Below are 20,389 nucleotides of genomic sequence, written 5' to 3'. Positions count from 1 at the left end.
AAGGCATCCCCCAATCCACTGAGACAACTCATGCTTCCCTGGGGACATCACAATTGCTTTCCCCACCGGGTGTCCACAGACTAGCATCCCAGATTCCACTTATTCCTCCTCACCTTATTTCCCATGGATTACTTATTTTTTGTAGAGCTCCAGAAGAGGCTGACTCACTGGCAGAGCCAAAGTGTTTTATTCAGTTGATGGTGAAGCTGTAAGAACATGAAATCTAAGGAAAACATTTTCACCAGTTTCTGAGTAAAAAACTTCGGCTTGGGGCCATGTGGCCAGCAGGCCTCTGGTAGTAGAAAAGACCTGGACAGGGCCACAGCAGCCTCCTGCTTCAGGACAGCTTCAGGGATTGAGGCAGCGGCGGCAGCCAATCAACAAGGAACTTGCTTCCTTTGTCTCATTAGTTTGAACTACAAGCTCCTTGTTGATTGGCTGCCACACCCTGACTAGCCAGTCAGCAGCAAGCAGGAGGCTGCTCGACGCCGGCCATACTGGACCCAAACTAAGCCTGCAGGCCCTCATGGCAGAGAAGCCGGTCTTTTATTCAGATGGGGGAAGTTGTTTTCCTTACATCTGACATTCTTACTGCTTCATGGGCTTCTGAATAAGAGCCTTTGGCTTCTTTGGTCAACCTCTTCTGGAGCTCTTCGAAAAGTAAGTACAGTAAGTACGGCGAGGCCCATGGAGGGCTGAACGGATCCTTGGGAGGGCTGGATCCGGTCCACGGAGGCTCCGTTTTGGCCAAAAATGGGCTGGGGAAAGCCTCTGGATGCCTGAATGGGATTTCTGTTGGTCAGTCTGCCCCTCAGAAACTCCATTTCAGCCAGCACTGTGCTAGGCTAGGCCTCTGGAAGCCCAAACGGAGCATCAGAGTGGCACATCTACCCCTCGGAAGCTCCATTTCAGCTGGCAACATTTAGGACAAATGTTGCAGACCTCTGCGATTGTTCGTAAGGGTGTATTTAGTATTTTGTTTATTTCAGATTCTTTAAATTTTAAGCTTATGAGTAAAATTTTCTTCACTCAGAATTGAAGTTACTCATCGAGTGTTTTCATACTTGTCAGTCCAAAAATCACCAGTAGTATAGAAGTATTTAATGAGCAATTTCTGAAACTTACAAAGTAAGGTTTTATGAACTTAATGTTATTTAGAAATCTCTGCTGTGATTGTGTGTACGATGGCTAATCCATAGCCTCCCAGCCCTCAAACCTGCAGAAAATTACTGTCCTGTGGTGTCCTTGCAAAACGTAACCATCCAGAGTACATGTGAGCAGCCTTCTGTCCTTTCTTTATATAGAGAAAGTTCCAAGGAAACAGTCTACTCACTGATTCCTGGTCTTTGCTATACCTACTGGTTCTGCTTTTGTGAAATCTTCAGTTCACCATACCTCCCCCCCCACCCCGAAGTCCCAGAATTAAAACATTTTAACTGTTGGTTATGTTGGTCTGTGCTTGTTCTCAGTGTAAACAGTTTTCATTTTTGAACATTTTTAATCTCTTCTCATCCCATTTATAATAAACTGTACTCTGCCATTCTGTAACTTGAATCCATTAGTTCATGCCCTGAATCAAGAATGATAGAACAGGGGGTATGCCTTCTTTTGTGTAGCAACCCTTTAAGATTTTTTTTATTTTAATTTTTTTAATTAAGATTATTATAATATAAATACACATGAAAATAAAGATAATGGGAAAACGCAAAGGGGAAGGAAAAGGGAAAAATTTGGAAGCTACAACTTGGATGGAATGTGTCCGTGCAAACAATTCTTAGGGCCCCTAGGATGGCCCATGTACACCACTATTGTGTGGGCTTCAATGATGGCTAGTTGGATTCTGGTTCCAATTCAAAGCATTGGTAAAAGCCCTTTAAAGCCTTTCATGGAATGGCTCCAAGTTACCTGAGAAACTGTCCCACCCAATGGGATTAGCCCGCCCCACCTATGGTGGCAGAAGGGGCATGATGCAGACTGTGATGGTTAAGTAATTCCAGCTTGCAGAGTCCAAGAGAAGAGCCTTTTCTGCTAAGGCTTCTGCCCTTTGGAACATTGTACGCTCTCAAGGTGAGATCCTCACCTGCTCTTGACCTTCCAAAGGGTCCTGAAGACCTTGCTCTGCCATTTGGCCTGTTAACAAACTGAAATAAAACCACACTTCCTCTCTGGGTGCATCTTGCTCCCTACCTTGCGATCTTTATTAATTTTTAAGTCAATTTTAGTATCGATATTTATTGTTTTAATGTTTTATCTTGTTGCTTTTTTTGGTTATAAGCTACCTAGAGTTACTTCTAGGCAAGATGGGTAGCAATAAGTTTAATAAAAGAGAAGTATGAGATAAATGGAAAAAAGAGAAGCATTTACTGTATTTTTCGGAGTATGCACCTTTTTCCCTCAAATAGAGTTCACAATTCTCACAATGGGGAATGGACCCACAAACTTCAGTCCCAGATTCTTAGACTTATGGGTAGTCTGTAGGTACTTAGTGGAGAGGAAAACCCTATCCCCAATTTGGTATTCTTTTGGCATAACTCTTTTTTTTATCAGCCTATCTCTTATGTGCTTGGTGAGCACATAATGCCTTATGATTAATGGACCAGATGTACTGAAGTTGTTCAATCCACTCTGCCAGGGAAGGGTCTTGCAACTTCTCCTGGAGCAGTTCCAGGATGGGCACAAAGTCCTGACCAGAGACCACTTTGAATGGGGTAAAACCCGTGCTACTCTGTATGGAATTATATGCGACCTCTGCAAACGGCAGTAAGTTGGCCCAGTTATCTTGTTGATAGTTTACGTAGCACCTGAGGTACTGTTTTAGAACTGAGTTAGCATGTTCACAAGCCCCATTAGTCTGCAGGTGGTGGGTGGAGCTTAGACCTTGGGTGGAGCCTAACATCTTCAGGATCTCCCTCCAAAAGTGGGAGGTGAACTGGACATTTCCCCTGTCCGAAATAACGCGTTCAGGAACACCTATACACATGTTGAATAAATAGTTTAGCTAATGTTTTTGCTGAAGGGATCTTGAAGCAGGGTATGAAATGCACCTGCTTGGAGAACAAATGTGTGACCACCCAAATGACTGGGTTTCCACTGCTCTCGGGTAATTCGATGATGAAGTCCATGGATATCTCTTTCCAGGGAGCATGAGGTCTAGCAATATTCTGGAGTAATCCAGATGGCTTCCCAGGTGGCCTCTTTGCAGAAGCACAAAATGGGCAACTAGGAACATAGGTCTCTATGTCCTTTTTCAAAGATGGCCTCCAGAACTGCCGTTTAACTAAGTGTAATGTCTTCACCACCCCAAAGTGTCCAGCAGCTTTCAAATCATGGCCCTGTTGTAACATAACTCCCCTAAGCTTCACAGGAACGTACAACTTAGTCCCCACCCATGTGAGGCCATCATGAATCGTACATTAGTTTGAGAGAGACATGAACCAGTCATCAGTTGTTAGTGCTTCCTTCAGCCCCCTGGTTAGATTGGTGGATAGGTCCAGGTCAACCTTTCTCTGGGCTCTGGTAACAACGGGAGCAGCCAATTGCTTGGAGGGGATGACCTGGCAGATCACTTCCTGCCGGGTGCTATTATATTGGGGCAGTCTTGATAGGGCATCTGCCATAAGGTTTTTTCCTCCCAGGAGGGTAGCGTAGAGAGAAATTGAACCTATTAAAGTGTTGTGACCAGCGAAGTTGCTTGGGTGACAACATCCGGGGTGTTTTCAAGGCCTCAAGATTCTTATGATCCATTCACACCTCAAAAGGGAGTTTTTCCCCTTCGAGAAAATGCCTCCAGGTTAACAGGGTCCACCAGACCGCAAACGCTTCCTTCTTCCAAATTGCTCACCTCCTTTCGGTTTCAGTCAGTTTTCGAGAGGTGTAGGCACAAAGTTGTAAGGTTCCAGTAGCATTAGCTTGAAGTAGTACAGCCCCCACAGCCACCTCACTGGCATCAGCTTTGACCACGAAAGGGGTGTCAATGTGGGGATGTTTTAGGATGGGCTCAGCTGCAAACAATCGTTTCAGTTTTTCAAATGCAGCCTGGCACTCCATGGTCCACTCGAGTGGTCGGCTAGGTTTTGGCTTTGCTTCTCCATTTGTCTTTAGCAGATTAGTAATGGGCAATGCAATCCTAGCAAATGAGGGATGAATTGTTGGTAAAAGTTGGCAAAACCTAGGAAGCTTTGTAAATGCTTGCTGGTGCAGTTTGGGTGGCACCCACTCCATGACTGCCCGAACCTTCTCTGGGTCCATTTCAATACCCTCATGTGATATGCTGTAACCCAAATAGTCATTTTTTTCCTGGTGAAATTCACACTTTGACAATTTGGCATACAGTTCAGCAGCTCTGAGTTTTTTCAGGACAGAGCACACAATTCTCACATGTTCTTCTAAGGTTTCAGTGTAAATGAGGATGTCATCAAGATAAACTAAAAAACCCTTGTAAAGATGTTCATGCAACACCTCATTTATCAACTGCATGAACACAGCTGGTGCCCTCTGTAGTCCGAGCAGGAGCACTCTAAACTGGAAACAACCCAAAGGGCCATTGAAGGCGGTCTTCCATTCATCCTGTTCCTTAATTTGAACTCTGTAGTAAGCTTCTCTTAAGTCCAACTTAGTGAAGATTTTCCCTTTGGCCAGATGAGCTAACATGTCCTTCATGAGGGGTAATGGGTAAACATTTTCTATGCAAATGGCGTTCGTTCAAATTTTAGTAGTCAACACATAAACAAAGAGAGCCATGTTCTTTTTTTTTTTCTTAAAACAACACCAGGACAGCTACCCGTGGTCTAGCTGGTTGGATGAACCAGTTTTAAGTTTTTATCAAAGTTTCACAATTCCTCCAGCACATGTGGGGTCGTGAAGTAAATCTTTGGCTTAGGGAGTCTTACCCCTGGGAGGATTTCTATAATGCAGTCCCTAGTTAGCATGTTCACAAGCCCCATTAGTCTCTTTCTCTTGGCTGAGCTCAGTTTTTTCTTCTCAGTCTGGCTAGAGAGACACGTTTCTTCATTCTCCATGCTTGGATTTTTCAATTAGTGATCTTAAAAGTTTGAGACAGCAGCAAAGGAGCTATTTTAATCTGGTGGCTCTTTCCCCCACTGAGATTAAGCGTGGCACCGTTTACAGGGATCGCTGCAGTGTGAGTATCTTTGGAACCTTCCAAATGGCTTGAAGGAAACACTGATGCTGCTTTTCGTTCCGCGAAGGAGCACCAGTTTATTAAGCCAAGCTCCACTCTATCTGGCTTTTAAGCACCTGCAGCCTGCCCCTTTGGTAGCAGGCATCACTATGCTTTGTGCATTGTCATGCAAAAGACCAAGGCTTCAGTGTGCAAGACCGAGGCTTCTGTTCCTGATCCAGCTTGTATTTTCCTGTGGTGTTTGCAATCCATGTTGCCGGTTACCCCCATTTTTCTCTATTGCTGGTATTCACAATGAGTTCTTTTGCAATCCCTTCATTTTGTGAAGGTGCAGGCAAATTTAATTTCGGATTTATTAGCCAGCATTACATTTAAGGGTGGTCTTCCCAGGCTTGGGATTTGCCCCAAATTTGAATTTCTACTAGAGTGAGAAAATTCAGAAGCACTAACAGTCAGATTGTTTTCAAAATGGCAGACCATTCCTTGCCTGCAAGCAGCAGCCCGGCTGAACCTTCCCCCGGGCAGCAGAGGTCTTCTTCAAGAGGGCCTTCAGACTAATCCCAGGCCCCAGATTCAAGGAGGGCCTCAGCAGCTTCTGCAGGCTTCTTGTGCCGAAAACGACTGACCTCTGCTTCGCAAACGTGCCAAAAAAGAGCTTAGTCCCATCGCCCCCGTCACCTCCTTGTTCTTCACGCTGGCTGCACATGCAACCCCCATGCCTGCTTTGGCAGAAGAACAGGGCGGCGATGGCAGCAGCACTGAAGCTCTTTTTGACACGTTCGAGAAGCGGAGGTTGGTAGTTTTCAGTGTGAGAAGCCTCCTAACCGCCGCCTCTTTGCCAGCTGGAACTGAATCAGCAGTGGTGGCTGCAGGCTTATGGCACTGAAAAAAAGAGGAGGAGACTGCAGGCGTATTGCGACAATGGGGTGAGATGCGGGCTGGTGGGGAGCCCAGTGGAGACAGCTTAGTCCTGGATTGCCTTGCCCTCTGCCACCAACCACAGGAGGATTAAGTAAGGGCCGGAGTCTCTGAAGGAGGGGAAACGGGGTGACATGTGGCAAAGGGACAGCAGGCAGCATGCAGGAGGAGGTCCCAGGGAGGCTGGAGCTGGCGAATGGCGCCGCACCTGCATATGTGGGACTGATTGGTATAGATTGCAGGAGTGACACTGAAATACAATTTTATCATATTTTATCTATGTCTTAAATTATTGTACTTTATTCCAATTTCATTTCAGACTGTATTTTATGCCAATTTCATTTTAAATCATATTTTATTCCAATTTCATTTTAAATCATATTTTATTCCAATTTTATTTTAAATTTATTTCATACAATTCCATTTTAAATTGCTTTTATAAAATGTTAGTAATAATTTGTTTCTGGAATTCTGTACTTTGATATCGCCCAAGAGCTAATCAATAACGAAAGATTAAAGAAAGATGAATGTTTGGGTTTTCTGTAGCTTGAGATGTAATTAAATTGGAAAATTGAATATAGAATTGCATCAGTAATTCATCTTTGGGAATTTTTAAGTTTTATGACACAAAGTTTAGAAGGTTATTATATATAAGGAGATGAATTGTTTGAGGTGTTAATATTAGCATTTCTGTTTGTAAAATAGGTTGTCATGCTGGCTATGTATAATCTATCTCTAGAAGGAACTGGTCGCCAAGGTTATTTCCGATGGAAAGAAGACATTTGTGCTTTTATTGAAAAACACTGGAGTTATCTACTAGGAAACCGGTAAATATTACTAGTAATGTACACAGTAGTATTATCATTTAAATACTCTGTTAATTTGGAAAATACACTTTCAGTCAGGAGTGGGTTTCAAAATGTTTTACTATCGGTTTGGTGGGTGTGGCTAGGTGGGGGGCATGTGACTGGGTGGGCGTGGCCAACTTGACGTCACTCACGTACACTTTGTCACATGAGCCTCCCCCAAGTCACGCTCGAACCGGTGGTGAAACTTTTTGACAGCTGGGGGGGGCAGGCCGGGGCTCTTCGCTGTCTCCCGGACAGCGCTGGGGGTGAGCTGAGCAGCCTGGTCTTGAAGTGGTGACTGTGGATGATGGCCCTGGGCGCTCATTCCATCTGCTCCGGACACTCTGTCTGCTGCATCTGCCCAGGAGACGGAGCCCAGGAGGAAAGAAACGGCCATTCAGGTAGTCCCACCCGGCATCTCTGCCAACTAGAGACTGGCCCGGGAACTCTTCAGAGGCAACGGACCCAACGGAGGTAAGCGCTTCTCTCGGTAGGGCAGCTGTGCTCACGGCTTATCGGCTCCTGGCCCAAAGCCTCGTGACCCCCCCCCCCTCCAGCCAAGAGCAGCTCACCTGTGCCTTGAGGCATCTGGTGCAGCCAGAGCCAGCTGAGCACATGGGCCGCTCCGCGAGCCCCGAGGCCTTGGTCCAAAGGCATGCGCTCGGCCTGGGGGCGGAGCCACATATGTGTACCTGTCACCATGGAAATCCGCCAGCGGCGCCAGGTACCTCCCAGCGCAGGTAAGCGGGTGACCCCCAGGAGCATGGTGCCGTTCATGCTGGCGATCCGGAGGGCAGGGGGGATTGGCCACTGCCTCCTACCTCGGGACCCAGTCGGGGGAGACCTGGGCAGGGATGAAGGCAATGGCGGAGTCCAGTGCTTGGGGAGGGCAAGGTTAGCACGCTCCCAGGCACCCTGTGGTGCCTCCACTGGCTCCGGGCATATAGGTGCAGGCAAAAGCTGGGAGGGGGATGCAACACAGGGGGGGCTCCCCACAGCCTCGGATCGTCCTGACTGAAGCTGAGTCCGCTGCCCTGAGCTGGTGGAGGCACTGCAGGGTGGGGCTGGGAGTGTGCTAACATTGCCCTCCATGCAACACACGGGAGATCCTAGCTGCAGTTTACTCATGAGCACCATTGGCTGGGAGAGGCAAGGAGAAAGGCCAATGGTGCTCACGAGTAAACTCGGGCTCCTAAGTGGAATCGAGCCTCGCCGCTCATATCTTCACCTGAGGGCAGCGCTGGCAGCCTCTTCCTGAAATCCGTGCTCCTCAATGCGCAGAGGCAGGAGGTGATAGTTTTGTTCACTGCCTGCAAGCTCCAGGGGGCAAGCAGCCAAGCGAGCAAGCCAGGATCTGCCGGCTGCCTCTAATCTGCAGTTTACTCGTGAGCACATTTACTCATCAGCATGGTGCTCACAAGTAAACTGCAGATTAGAGGCAGCCAGTGCAGGCGCTTCATCTGAAGGACAGTCAGTCTTTGGCAGAGGCGGTGCCAACTCTGCTCTGCGGCGCTGGGAACCCTGCCAGCATTTGGAGCTGCTACTCGCCATATCTTGGCCAAAGCCATGTGGGAAAACTCCCTGGGAGTTCCAGGATGCTCTGCTGCTGCTCCTGCCGCTGCGGCTGGGATGTGGGCACTGCCTGCGACTGCTGCCGATCCTGCTAGCACCACTGCCCTCTCCTCTCTCTGCCCTCTTCTTCCCCTGCTGCCCTCTCCAGCATGTGAAGCTTGCCGGGCTGCACCCTCCTGTCCCCGTCGCAATGCTTACCTGTGTGTAGGCAGCAGGAGGCAGTGGATGTACCTGACAAAGGCAAGGCAGGGCGAGTGTCCAAGCATGTGGACCAGTTCAGCGGCGTGGTCCAGTGGTCACTACTGGTTCTGTGATCCAGGCTGGCATATCACTACCAGTTCAGCCAAATTGGTCTGAACTGGTAGGAACCTACCTCTAGTTTCAATAATATTATTATTTTATTCTTGATAGAAAGGCCACAAGCCCTGAAATTTGCAATGCATATAAAAAAACTTTGTAAAGCATAGTCATAAAGTCATCTTTTTTTTTACAACAATGTTATATCTAGTAGTAGTTGAAACGTTAACCAAATACGATTCAAGGAAATCTCTAATACACCACCAATTTTTGTAAAATAAAATGCTCTCATATTTTCATAGTTATAAATCGCTTGCTTACAGCTGGCTATACTTTCAATTATTGTAACTTTCTTAAAATATATGGTACAAGAAATCTCAATATATTGGATCTCAATTCCACGGACTTAGCATGGAATGGATCAATAGTCTGCAACAGAAAATTGTATTTATGCAAATTGTCACAGGATTACTCTCCAATTTAATCAGTTTGTTAATATTTGACACCTGTTTCCCAATTAAATTAAACTGAGTTTATACTGTACTATATTTTAAAAACCACAAGGCCACATTCCATTATTAAATACACTTTTTAAAAAGCAATTTTTGGTTGGAGAATCTGTGTGGAATATGATAAATCACTTTTCTGCTTATTTATGATATTAAATGATGAACTTTTATTATTTGAAGAATTGTAATACAAGTGTCACTGATCAAAAGTGTAGAATAGCAGTAAATTGATGATATGTCGATATCTAGATATGGATCAGCAACTAGAAATGTTCCAGAATTCCTTTTAGATAATTTAACAATTTTAATAAGCCTATAATAATTTAGGAGTAGTTATTAAAATAAAACAAATTACAGGTGGTACACTTAACATCATTCAAGTTACAAAAGCATTGAAAAAGTAACTTTACAACTCCTTGTACTTATGATGGTCACAGTGTCCCATGGTCACATGATTGCCATTTGCACTCTTTTCAGTCAACTTCCAATAAGCAAAGTGGAACAGTAAAATTTTATTTCATGTGATGTCTTGTTTAAAAACTGTGGGTGATTTACACAAACCTACAAAAATAGGTTTGTGGCAGTAATGTAATGTTCAACATAACAACTGCATTAATGACAGAGTTGCACTTTTCAGTTGTGGTATTAAGTGAAAAATACCTCTAGATATTCAAAAGCACATACTGTAGAATTTTAATAGATAGAAAATTAGAGAGTTCAGAAAAACATTTTTACTATCTTTGGATTCTTTTTTTTTTTTAATTAAATGTTTTTTAGTTTTAGTTTAAAACGGGTACAGCATCTTTCTTAATATATCAATCAATTACAGATAAGTTTTGGTACATCTCCTCCACAGTCAACCAACATAACTCATATTAACTCAAGCATTATTATATATCCATTTTCATTTAACTGTAATTATTATTTAGAAATATTGGTAGGAGTAATAATCTTAAACAATACCTACCCACACCGATGGGAAGGGAGAAAAATCAAAAAAAAAAAAAGAAAAAAGAAAAAAGGACAAATAGAAATTAAAAATTAAAATAAAGGATAGTAGATAATACAAAAAAAGACAAAAACGACAATCAGGAAAACAAAACAAAACACAGGTGTCTATTATGAAAAAAAAAAAAAGAAGTATATCAACTGGTTACAACATGTTTTGGTGCTTCTCTTCCGTTAGTTCATATTAATTCAGATATCTTAACTCGAATATTTACCATATCAACATCATTATACCTCCAGTTTTAATTATTATGGTTATTTAAACATCCTTCATCCTTAGCTATGCTAAGGAATTAGTCCATAACACATGCTGGCAGTTCATTTACTTATTTGTAAAATCCTCTATTATCATCAAATCCTCATATCCTATTTTAGCTAAACATCCATAATATTCAATTATATCATATATCATAACATTTTCCCAGTATTGATTAACATTTGATTGTATGAATTTTATTTAGTTTTTTAATAGTGCTAATTATTATAGTTAATACTCTTTATGTATAGTCTAAAGGTGTTTTCTCATATCCAATTGTTAGTTATCATATCAACTCCACATTATATACATTACTATCAATATCAATTATTATTCAGCAATATCTGTTACAAGAAAAAGCAATTAGGTTTAACTAGTTTTCAATTGTATTCATCAATCTATCAGCCAGTTCCAAATTATATATATTGCTATCCATATCAGTCATTATTCAGCTATATCTATTACAAATTGAAGTAATCCGATCTAGCTAATTTTAGGTTGTATTGTCCCATCTGTCAGCCTGTGTCCCTCCAACAACGAGATTTCCTCCGTCCAATAGCCATTCGTTGGATAAATTTACCAAATGTTTCCATAAGCAAATCCAAACAGAAATATTTCGGCACCTTTGGATTCTGAATGTCGGTGATGAAATAATAATGTTGTCCTAGGCTTATAAAATTTCCCAAATTAACTTTAATTCTCAAGGGTAGATTCTCCATTCCTCCTGCACACTGTCTCTTTAAATGAGTCGTCTTTATAGCTTCCCCCCTCCTTTCTTCCTCTGAGATAGACCAGACACCATTTCTCACATTTTCCATTTGTGTTTCAGGAACATTTAAGCATTCAACGATCTCAGTTTTAACTTCATATTTTAGAATCAGTTGATCCAGTTTTCTTTCCAGTTTTTGGTAAGAATCAAAGAGTCCTCTACACGCAGAGAAAAGAGTCTGAAATGAAATCTTAGAGGTATTTTGGGACGCCATGATGTGTCGTAGTTAAAAATTAGAAGCTCTCTTTTTTTTTTTCCCCACAGGCTTCAAAGCATTTTTTTTTTTTAGTCTCTTACAGGCTGTCAATCTTATCTAGTTGTAAACAGAACTAGGTAGTAAAGTAATAAAAATGTCGAATCGTGACGGGCTAATTAGTAGGAGATAAGTTTTACGATCCACTTAGGGAGATTCAGAGGGGGGAGGATGTCGCGGAGTTTCTTGAAGCATTTAAGAAGTAAAGTAACCACCAGTCATAAATCCATTAGAAAGAGCCAATTCGCCGCTAAATCTTCCTGTTCTTTGGATTCAGTTAGCTTAATTTTTTAACACGAACAGTCTCTCTTGGATAATAAAATCAGCTTACCAGATGACATCACTTCTTCCATTCTTAGGGGCAACCTGCAGTTTCAGTTAGCACGCAACTAATCCAAAAAGGAATTGGCATGAGGAGTTAATACCCCCCCCAGAGATTTGCAGATATCTCTGGGGTCCTGGGTCCCTCCCCACCTTCACTGTCGTCTCCGGGACAGCTAGAGTTCAAAGAACCCGTCCAAAAATCCTTTGGTATAGAGGAATTTCAGGAGTAGCCTGAAACTCCATCTTCTCACTGCTAAGCCCCGCCTTCTTCCCCTCTTTGGATTCTTGTATGTCTTTTAAAGCAGAAATCAGTGAGCTAATTGACATGTTAAAAATACTATACTATAGAACCTTGATGGCGAACCTATGGTACGCATGCTACAGGTGGCACACGGAGCCCTCTCTGCGGGCACGTAAGCCCAGCTCAGCTCCATCACACATGCGCACGTCTCCCACCGGCCAGCTCGTGGTGCAGGAGGCAGAGTCAACTGTGTGGGGGGTTCACACACATGGGTGGGGGGTGAGCACATTGCATTGTGGGTGTGGGCATGCGTGATAGCGTGCGCACACAATTTCGGCATGCAAGGAGAAAAAGGTTAGCTATCACTGCTATAGAAGTAAACTTCACATGTCAATTTTGATCTGAAGGTACACATGAACTAGAAGACAACAGAAATAGCTATTACAATTGATTAATGATTGTTATTGGGATTGGAATTTCTGTTCCTAATCACTGCAGTCATAAAGTGTGATCTCACATGACTGCGTTGGTTAGTGATGGCATACCCTGCAGTCCCTATTGTTGTCATTAAGCAGGGAATTCCCATCTAGTGGCAGCCACCTGCACATCCTCACCTGGTAGCAGCTACCCCTGGCCCCATCATACATCGCAATGCAGTAGTCACTTACCTATCCACTAGACGCCTGTGGGTTGCTTTTGACTTGCAACTTCCTGTCAGTTTCTACACTGATTTTGCTTATTGGCAGCCAGCAAGAAATTGTCAGCATTCTATGGGCACACATGCTGTGAAGTAGAAGATCCATAGGAATGATTCCCTGGGAACTTGTGCATACTATAGCCAAACTCCTCAAGAGAAACAGCTACAAGGATGCAAACAACTCACAAAAACAACTTGCACACTTCCTTTCAAGCTTCCACATTGACTGTGTAGGAAGACAGCAGACTATTTGCAACCTTAGCTGCAAATAGTTGTCAAGCACTCAGATTGCAGTGACATGACTGGGGATTCTGGGCCAATTGGAACATTGAGGCCCAGTTGTGAATACCACTTGTTTAGTACCGTCATGACTTTGAATGGTCAATGAACATTAAACAAGGATATTGAATAATGCCTGTAGTTTATAGCTTTGTGTTATAGATATTAAAGGTGTTATCTAAAAATCCTAATGCTAAATTACTTATTCCCATTAATTGTTTAGAAAGAAGACATCTACATGGTGGAGCACTGTTGCTGGTTGCCTTTCTGTGGGAAGCCCTTTGTATTTTCGCTCTGGGGCTCAGGAATTCGGAGAACCAGGATGGTGGAAACTTGTTCATAATAGGCCCCCTATAATGAAGCCTGAAGGAGAGAAACTTTCTGTGTCTTCTCTAAAAGCAAAAGGTAGGGCTAAATGAACTGCATATAAATCTGTGTATTTCAAGATTCAAGGGAATGGAAAGGGAATGTGTGCAAACTTTGAAAAATTAATTGAGAGTAAATTTTATGCATCACAAAATAAAAGAAACCAAATACAGGTAATCCTCAACTTATAGCAGTTAATTCGAAGTTACAATGGCACTGAAAAAAAGTGACTTATGACTTTTTCACACTTATGCAGCATTCCCATGTGATCAAAATTGGCAACTAGTTCATATTTATGATGGTTGCAGTGTTCCAAGTTCATGTGATCATCTTTTGCAACTTTATGACAAGCAAAGTCAATGGGGAAGCCAGATTCACTTTACAACTGTGTTGCTAACTCAACACTGCAGTTATTCATTTAACACCTGTGGCAAGAAAGATTGTAAAATTGGGCAATTTTACAATTGTCTTCCTTAGCAGCAGAAATTTTGAGCTCAATTGTGGTCGTAAGTTGAGGACTACCTGTACAGAATAATGCGGTTTGAAGTGACCTTGGAGATCTTTTAGTCCAACTCTCTGCTCAGTCAGGAGACCCTATATCATTCAGGCAAATTGTTGTCCAATCTCTTTTTTAAAACCTCCTGTGATGGAGTATCCACAAATTCTGGAGGTTAGCCATTCCACTGATAATTAATTAATAGTTGGATATCTCTGATGAACTTCCATCTATTACTTTTTGTCCTACCCTCGGATCCTTTGGAGGTCAACCCACTATTCTCTGACAGCCCCTCAAATATTGAAAGACTACTATCAGGTCACCCCACTCCTTCTTTTTGTTAGACTAGAACAGACATGTCAAATACAAAGCCCATGGACCAGATCCGGCCCTGATGTGGTTAGATGTGGTCCGCAGGGCCGCCCTTGAGACATCAAGACATCAGAGCCTTGGCCCTGACCCACCCCAGGGGTGTGCGCATAGAAGGCGGCAAGCATGTGGGGCTGGCATCCTGGTGAAAGGGAAGCACTCAGAATGTGGTCAGCCTGTGGGGCAAGACAGTCACTGGGAATGCTAACTCCTGTGCTCTCTCCACTTCCTGTGCGTGTGCCCAGGGGGTGGAACTGAGGCGGTGGGGGCAGCCCCTCACTGTCACCAGAGAAGCCAGCAGTTTGGGGAGGTGAGGAGCTTGTGGGGCACCGAATTGCCCCATCAGGTTAGCCGGTGCGTCTTGTTTCATTCTGACCCAGCCATTCTGAGTCAGCTGTGCCCAGTGAGCGACATTGAACCGGCCATACCCTCCCAGTCACACCCACCGAGTCACGGTGACCCAGCTACTGCCCTTTGAGGGCAACCATAATGCTGATGTGGCCCTCAATGAAATTGAGTTTGACACCCCTGGAGTAGGCAGATATAATTCCAGATATAATGCCACCTTTGTTGTGGTAAAAGCTATTTTTAAGTTTCCTTATCTTTTCATTCTTACTAGATTCTAGATTCCTGCAAGTGTTCTTCATATGATTTAGTCTCCTGTTCCTACTCATCTTTGTTGCTCATCTCTGCACTTTTTCTAGAGCAAGGATTAGCAATTAATTTTTCAAAGGGGCTATGTGAGATGCTGGTATTGTTGCAGAGCGCTGCCACTCTACCCTCTGCTGATGCCCTGTACTCTGCCAACACCCCCCCCACTCCAATGCTGATACCCCAACGATGACACAGGCCAGACAGGAACCATTGAAGACTACAAAATGCCCAAGTCTATTCTAGAAAATCAACATTCTTTTTTGTTGTAGTCAAAGCTGGATGCAGTAGAACATACGAGCTTGAGCAAGAGATCCTATACCATTTCAGGCAAGTGGCTGTCTAGTCGCTTTTTAAGTTCCAAGGGTATTCCAAGTATTCAAATGTCAAGATTCTTCTGGATCTCGAGCCTATTTCCACAGTTTGTTGTTGTTTGCAAATTTGATGAGTTACCCTTCAATCCCCTTATCTGAATCATTTATAAAGATATTGAAGATTACTGGGCCTAAGACAGAACCTAGTGGTATCCCACTATGTGGTTGGTCAGCCAGATACTTAAAATACATTTTTCATTCTTAATATCAGTTAGATTTATGCTTGAGACAAAATAGGCTTTGGAGGTGAAGAGTTAGTGCTTACTTGTTTATGCTACCAACCTGACTTTCTTCATTTCATTTCTTCAGGTTCATCTCACAATCTATTCAGTGATTCCACTTGTCTTTCTTTCTTTATATCTTTGTTTTTCTTCTGTTTTCATAATTCTTCCTAGCATCTTCTATATGTTTTTTTCTCTTATAAGTTACTAGTAAAACAGTGATGAATAACCTGTAATGCTAGAATCACATTTCCACAGAACCACTTTTCCCCCTTACTGTGAACATTTTCAGTGATGGTTAACCTTTTTGGCACCGAGTGCCCAAACTGAGCGAAACTCGAAGACCAGCTGGCCAGTGTGCATGCGGTGTTGGCCAACATGCCAGAAACCAGAAGAACAGCTGGTGATGGCACTTACCCAAAGAGAGGGCTCTGCATGTCACGCGTGCCATAGATTCACCATCACGGCCTTAGATTGCCTTCTGTCTGCATTAGTTAATTAATTTTATCTTCATTTTCATATAGGAAAAAAAATATAGTGAAATCCTAAAATATATTTAATGCAGTTAACCATATAAAAAATATATCCAGGAATGGCTAACCTCACACATATACCTGGTCTCATTCACTTTGCACCTTCACTGCAACCATTCTTTTCTTGGTACTCTTCTACACATTATTAAATATCAGACTTACAACCAACAAAATATTGCACACTTTGATTTAAAATATGCAAGCATATAAGTATCTAAACTTGCTATGAATTTTTAAAATACTTGTAATGTAATCAGCTATAATCAGCATTGTAATGCTGATATTATGATTATGGAAACTAATTGCTTGTTTTCCGGCAGGTTCAAAACTCTCTATAGATCCAATCATTACAGTGGAGGGGCTTAGAAAGCGAGTGAGCCGCAATCCAGTAGAATCTGCTATGGAGCTGAAGGAGAAGCGGTCTCGCACTCAAGAAGCCAAAGAAATAAGGAGAGCTCAGAAAGAAGCAGCTGGCTTCATGGACAGGAGTACATCCTCTACACCGGTCAAATTCACCAGTCGAAACAGGCATTCAGACATTATGCTTGAAAAGGGGGAGGTGGTTGATTTTTCCTCCCTCAGTTCTTCTGATCAAACACCTTTGACCAGTCCATCTCCTTCTCCCTCTCTGGATTTTTCTGCTCCGGGAACTCCAGCGTCACATTCAGCTACACCTAGTCTGCTTTCAGAAGCTGATCTTATTCCAGATATAATGCCACCTCAGGCCCTTTTTCATGGTAAAAGCAATTTTTAAGTTTCCTTATGTGATCATTTTTATTAGATTCATTTGCACAAACGTATTATGACTGTGGTTATATACTGAGATATGTAACATTTATTAAGAATGGGTATAGGACAAAGAATATATAATTTTCATGGTTGCAGCACTTGAGAAAATAAAACAGTATCCAAATAAACAAACAATTAATGTGTAACATAGCAAATATTAATTCATTTTTTTTCTTTCCTTTTTTATTAAGACACATAAATAAATAAAACCACAATTAATATACAAAAGGAGGCATTGAATAATTTTAAAAAGCCCACAATTTGGAAATGTATCTAAATAGATTGGTAGTCTTAAGAATTTAAAGATGTTAAACATGATAATTATACTTTGCCCAGAAATACATTTATATAGACAGAAGTGTAATTTATTATTATTATTTATTAAGTTTATTTGCCACCAATCTCATTTTGAAGCGATTGAGCAGCATTAATATTAGTAATAAGTGGTTTGACAGCTTCAAAATTCAGTGTACATATTTGATTAGAAAAAGAAAAATGATACCTTATGATAATATTCATTAGGTGTGCCTATGCACACTTTCCCTGTGTTGAGATGTGGAAAATGGACATTATCTATCCATCCAGGGGAACAGAGCATAATTAAATATAATAACAATATTTAAACAGCAGAGACAAATATTAGCTAGTCTGCTTAATCATCTCAAAGTTGATAGGGCATGGATAGCTTTGCTTTTTGGTTTCAAAATTACATAAAGCTGAATCATGTGCTCAGGAAGTAAAGTAAAGTAAGTTTAAATAGGAAAGTAATAAACTGAGACAGGGCCATGAAGGGGAAGAATGTCTCTGTGACTTACAAATCATACTAATATTTTCTTTTCCAGGATTAATATGGAAAAAATGTTCAGCTATTGAAAGCTGAACACAAGGAATGAATAAAGGAAAGAAGATATATGCCTCTATATTATGGCAATGTAGATAATTACTAACAATACCAAGGACTGCAAGAAGCTTATTTGTCCTGGACCAAATACACTAAACTGACTGCTCTCTTGAGATGAAAAACAGCAAATCACATTTTTGAAGCATTTAATATGAGTGCATGATAGGACTTAGAAGTAAACTATTATACTAGAGAGATAGGAAAATAGTATGGGTAGCAATTAAGATAGACAGATGTACATTGGAGTACCCTTGGAAATGCTACAGATTATCATCAAGACTAGGTTGAAATGGCAGACCTCTGTTTCTCATTTTCTCTCATGCATATATACAGACACATTTTCTCTGTGTGTGTTTTCCACATTTCTATTCGGAATAACATTTATACAAATGAGGGTAATTGGAAGAAATTTCATTATATTTAGAAAGTAGTAATCCGATATGAATAAAACTATCCTTAGTTGTAGGGTTGTTTAATTTTTCAACCAATATAAATACTACTGATTTATAGAAAGTTGTACAGGTAATCATTGACTAATGACACAATTGAGCCCCAAATTTTGTGACCTTTCTTGTCACTCCTATTAAGTGAATTACTGCAGTTGTGAAGCTAGTCAGAGGGTTGTTAAGTGAATCTCATTTCCCCATTGACTTTGCTTGTCAGAAGGTCACATAATCATGGGACACTGCAACCATCAAAAAGGTGACTCAGTTGCCAACTGTCTAAATTTTGATCATGTGATAGCAATAGCAGTTAGACTTATATACTGCTTCATAGGGCTTTCAGCCCCCTCTAAGCGGTTTTCAGAGTCAGCATATCGCCCCCACAGTCTGGGTCCTCATTTTACCCACCTCGGAAGGATGGAAGGCTGAGTCAACCCTGAGCCGGTGAGATTTGAACAGCTGAACTGCAGATAACAGTCAGCTGAAGTGGCCTGCAGTACTGCACTCTACCCACTGTGCCACCTCGGCTCTTTATGGGCATGCTGCGATGGTTGTATGAAAAATGGTCATAAGTAACTTTTTCAGTGCCGTTGTAACTTCAAATCATCACTAAACAAACTGTAGTAAGTCGAGGACTACTTGTATTTTAGTTTTCTGTTTTGTAAAAATTGGGATATTGATTTTATCTCACACTTTGTAAGGAAAATAAATCAAAGTTGACATATTTTCAGAATTTCTTAGGTATAAACATTTACTATCTGCAGAAAACGTATTTGGTTACAATATTACAGTGTTTCTCGGGCATTTTGTTTTGTTTATAGATGATGAAGAGATGGATGGTATGATAGACCCAGGAATAGAATACATCCCTCCATCCGGTGCATCAGGGACAATGATCCAAAAGAAAATGAAGCTGTCTGATCAGATTAAACAAGAGCTGATATGTGAAGAAGGAAGAGCAGAGAGGCTAGTCAATGATGTGGAAAATCATAGTAGACATGCCTTCTTTCAAGAGCAAGGTCTAAACAAGCGGAAGACCCAGCAGGCTCATAAGAATTCTCAGTCTAAATACACTTCTATTGGTATATATGAAGAAAAACTTCTTTTGAGGAACTTGGAGGCCTGTCTAAATGCAGCAGACATGACTCCTGAGGCTCGGCGGCTGAAGCGCAAGCTGATAGTCCGAAAGATGAAACGAGAGAGAGGTCTTCCCCTTTTTAACTTGGACGATATTGTGAATTCTGCTCTTATCTTGGTTGAACAGTTTTATGGAACTAAGGAAAGACTTGCCGCCTATCTGCCATCAGATTCTGCAGTATACAAAACTTCTTGCCAGGTTTTCCGAATCTTGGATCGATATCAGGTTCCTGTTTTTCTGTTGTTACTATCACTATCGTTATCATAAACTAATATACCTTATCTCACTTTTCTCTTAGGAACTTACCTTTTGAAATCTCCCCCTGTTTCTTAACAACAACCTATGAGGGCTGAGCAGTAGGCTCAAAATTTCTGTCTTTTATTAAGTTATTATCTATAATTCAACATGTATGAGAATCCACTTGGAGACAATTTGGTGCCATGGTTAAAGGCACTGTCTTACAAACTGAGAATTGGTGAATTTAGTCCCATCTTAGGCACAGAACCATTTGAATGAGATTGAGCCAATCACGCTCTCAGTCCTAGTAGGGACTACCATTTTGGGGAAAAACATTGCCAAGAAAACATTGTGAACTCAATGGCAGGAGACAAGACTGACTTGAAGGAACAAATAATAAATTATCATCTGTTGTAACATCCCTATAAATAGGATGGACCAATAATGCTTAACAACAATAACAAAGGTCTTCTAGTCCAATCACCCCTTACAAGCAAGAGTCCCTATACCATTCTGGACAAATGGCTCTCTGTTTCTTAAAAATCTCCAATGATGTAGCATCCACAACTTCTGAAGGCAAGCCATTCCACTAGTTAATTTTCATTGTCAGGGAATTTCTCCTTAGTTCTGGATTGGTTTTCTCCTTGATTAGTTTTAATCAATTTGATCAATTTTAAATCAAATTCTCCTTGATTAATTATTCTGCATTCTGGTGCTTTAGAAAATTGATTGACACCCCCCCACCCCACTTCTTAGTGGC

At 41.7% G+C, this 20,389-nt stretch overlaps 1 protein-coding gene across 1 annotated transcript in view; it reads left to right on the top strand.

Moving 5' to 3' along the window:
• Positions 1–20,389, top strand: part of KAT14 (lysine acetyltransferase 14) — a 62,818-nt gene that overhangs the window by 7,433 nt on the left and 34,996 nt on the right. Inside the window, exons 3-6 of the mRNA XM_032219753.1 lie at positions 6,764–6,885; positions 13,335–13,516; positions 16,442–16,858; positions 19,076–19,617. Of these exons, the coding sequence (XP_032075644.1) occupies positions 6,764–6,885; positions 13,335–13,516; positions 16,442–16,858; positions 19,076–19,617 (1,263 nt within the window). The remainder of the gene's footprint in view (positions 1–6,763; positions 6,886–13,334; positions 13,517–16,441; positions 16,859–19,075; positions 19,618–20,389) is intronic.

Source organism: Thamnophis elegans, chromosome 6 (genome assembly GCF_009769535.1).
Source record: "Thamnophis elegans isolate rThaEle1 chromosome 6, rThaEle1.pri, whole genome shotgun sequence".
In the NCBI taxonomy this organism is placed as follows: domain Eukaryota; kingdom Metazoa; phylum Chordata; class Lepidosauria; order Squamata; family Colubridae; genus Thamnophis; species Thamnophis elegans.
This window is presented reverse-complemented; position numbering and strand designations above follow the sequence as displayed.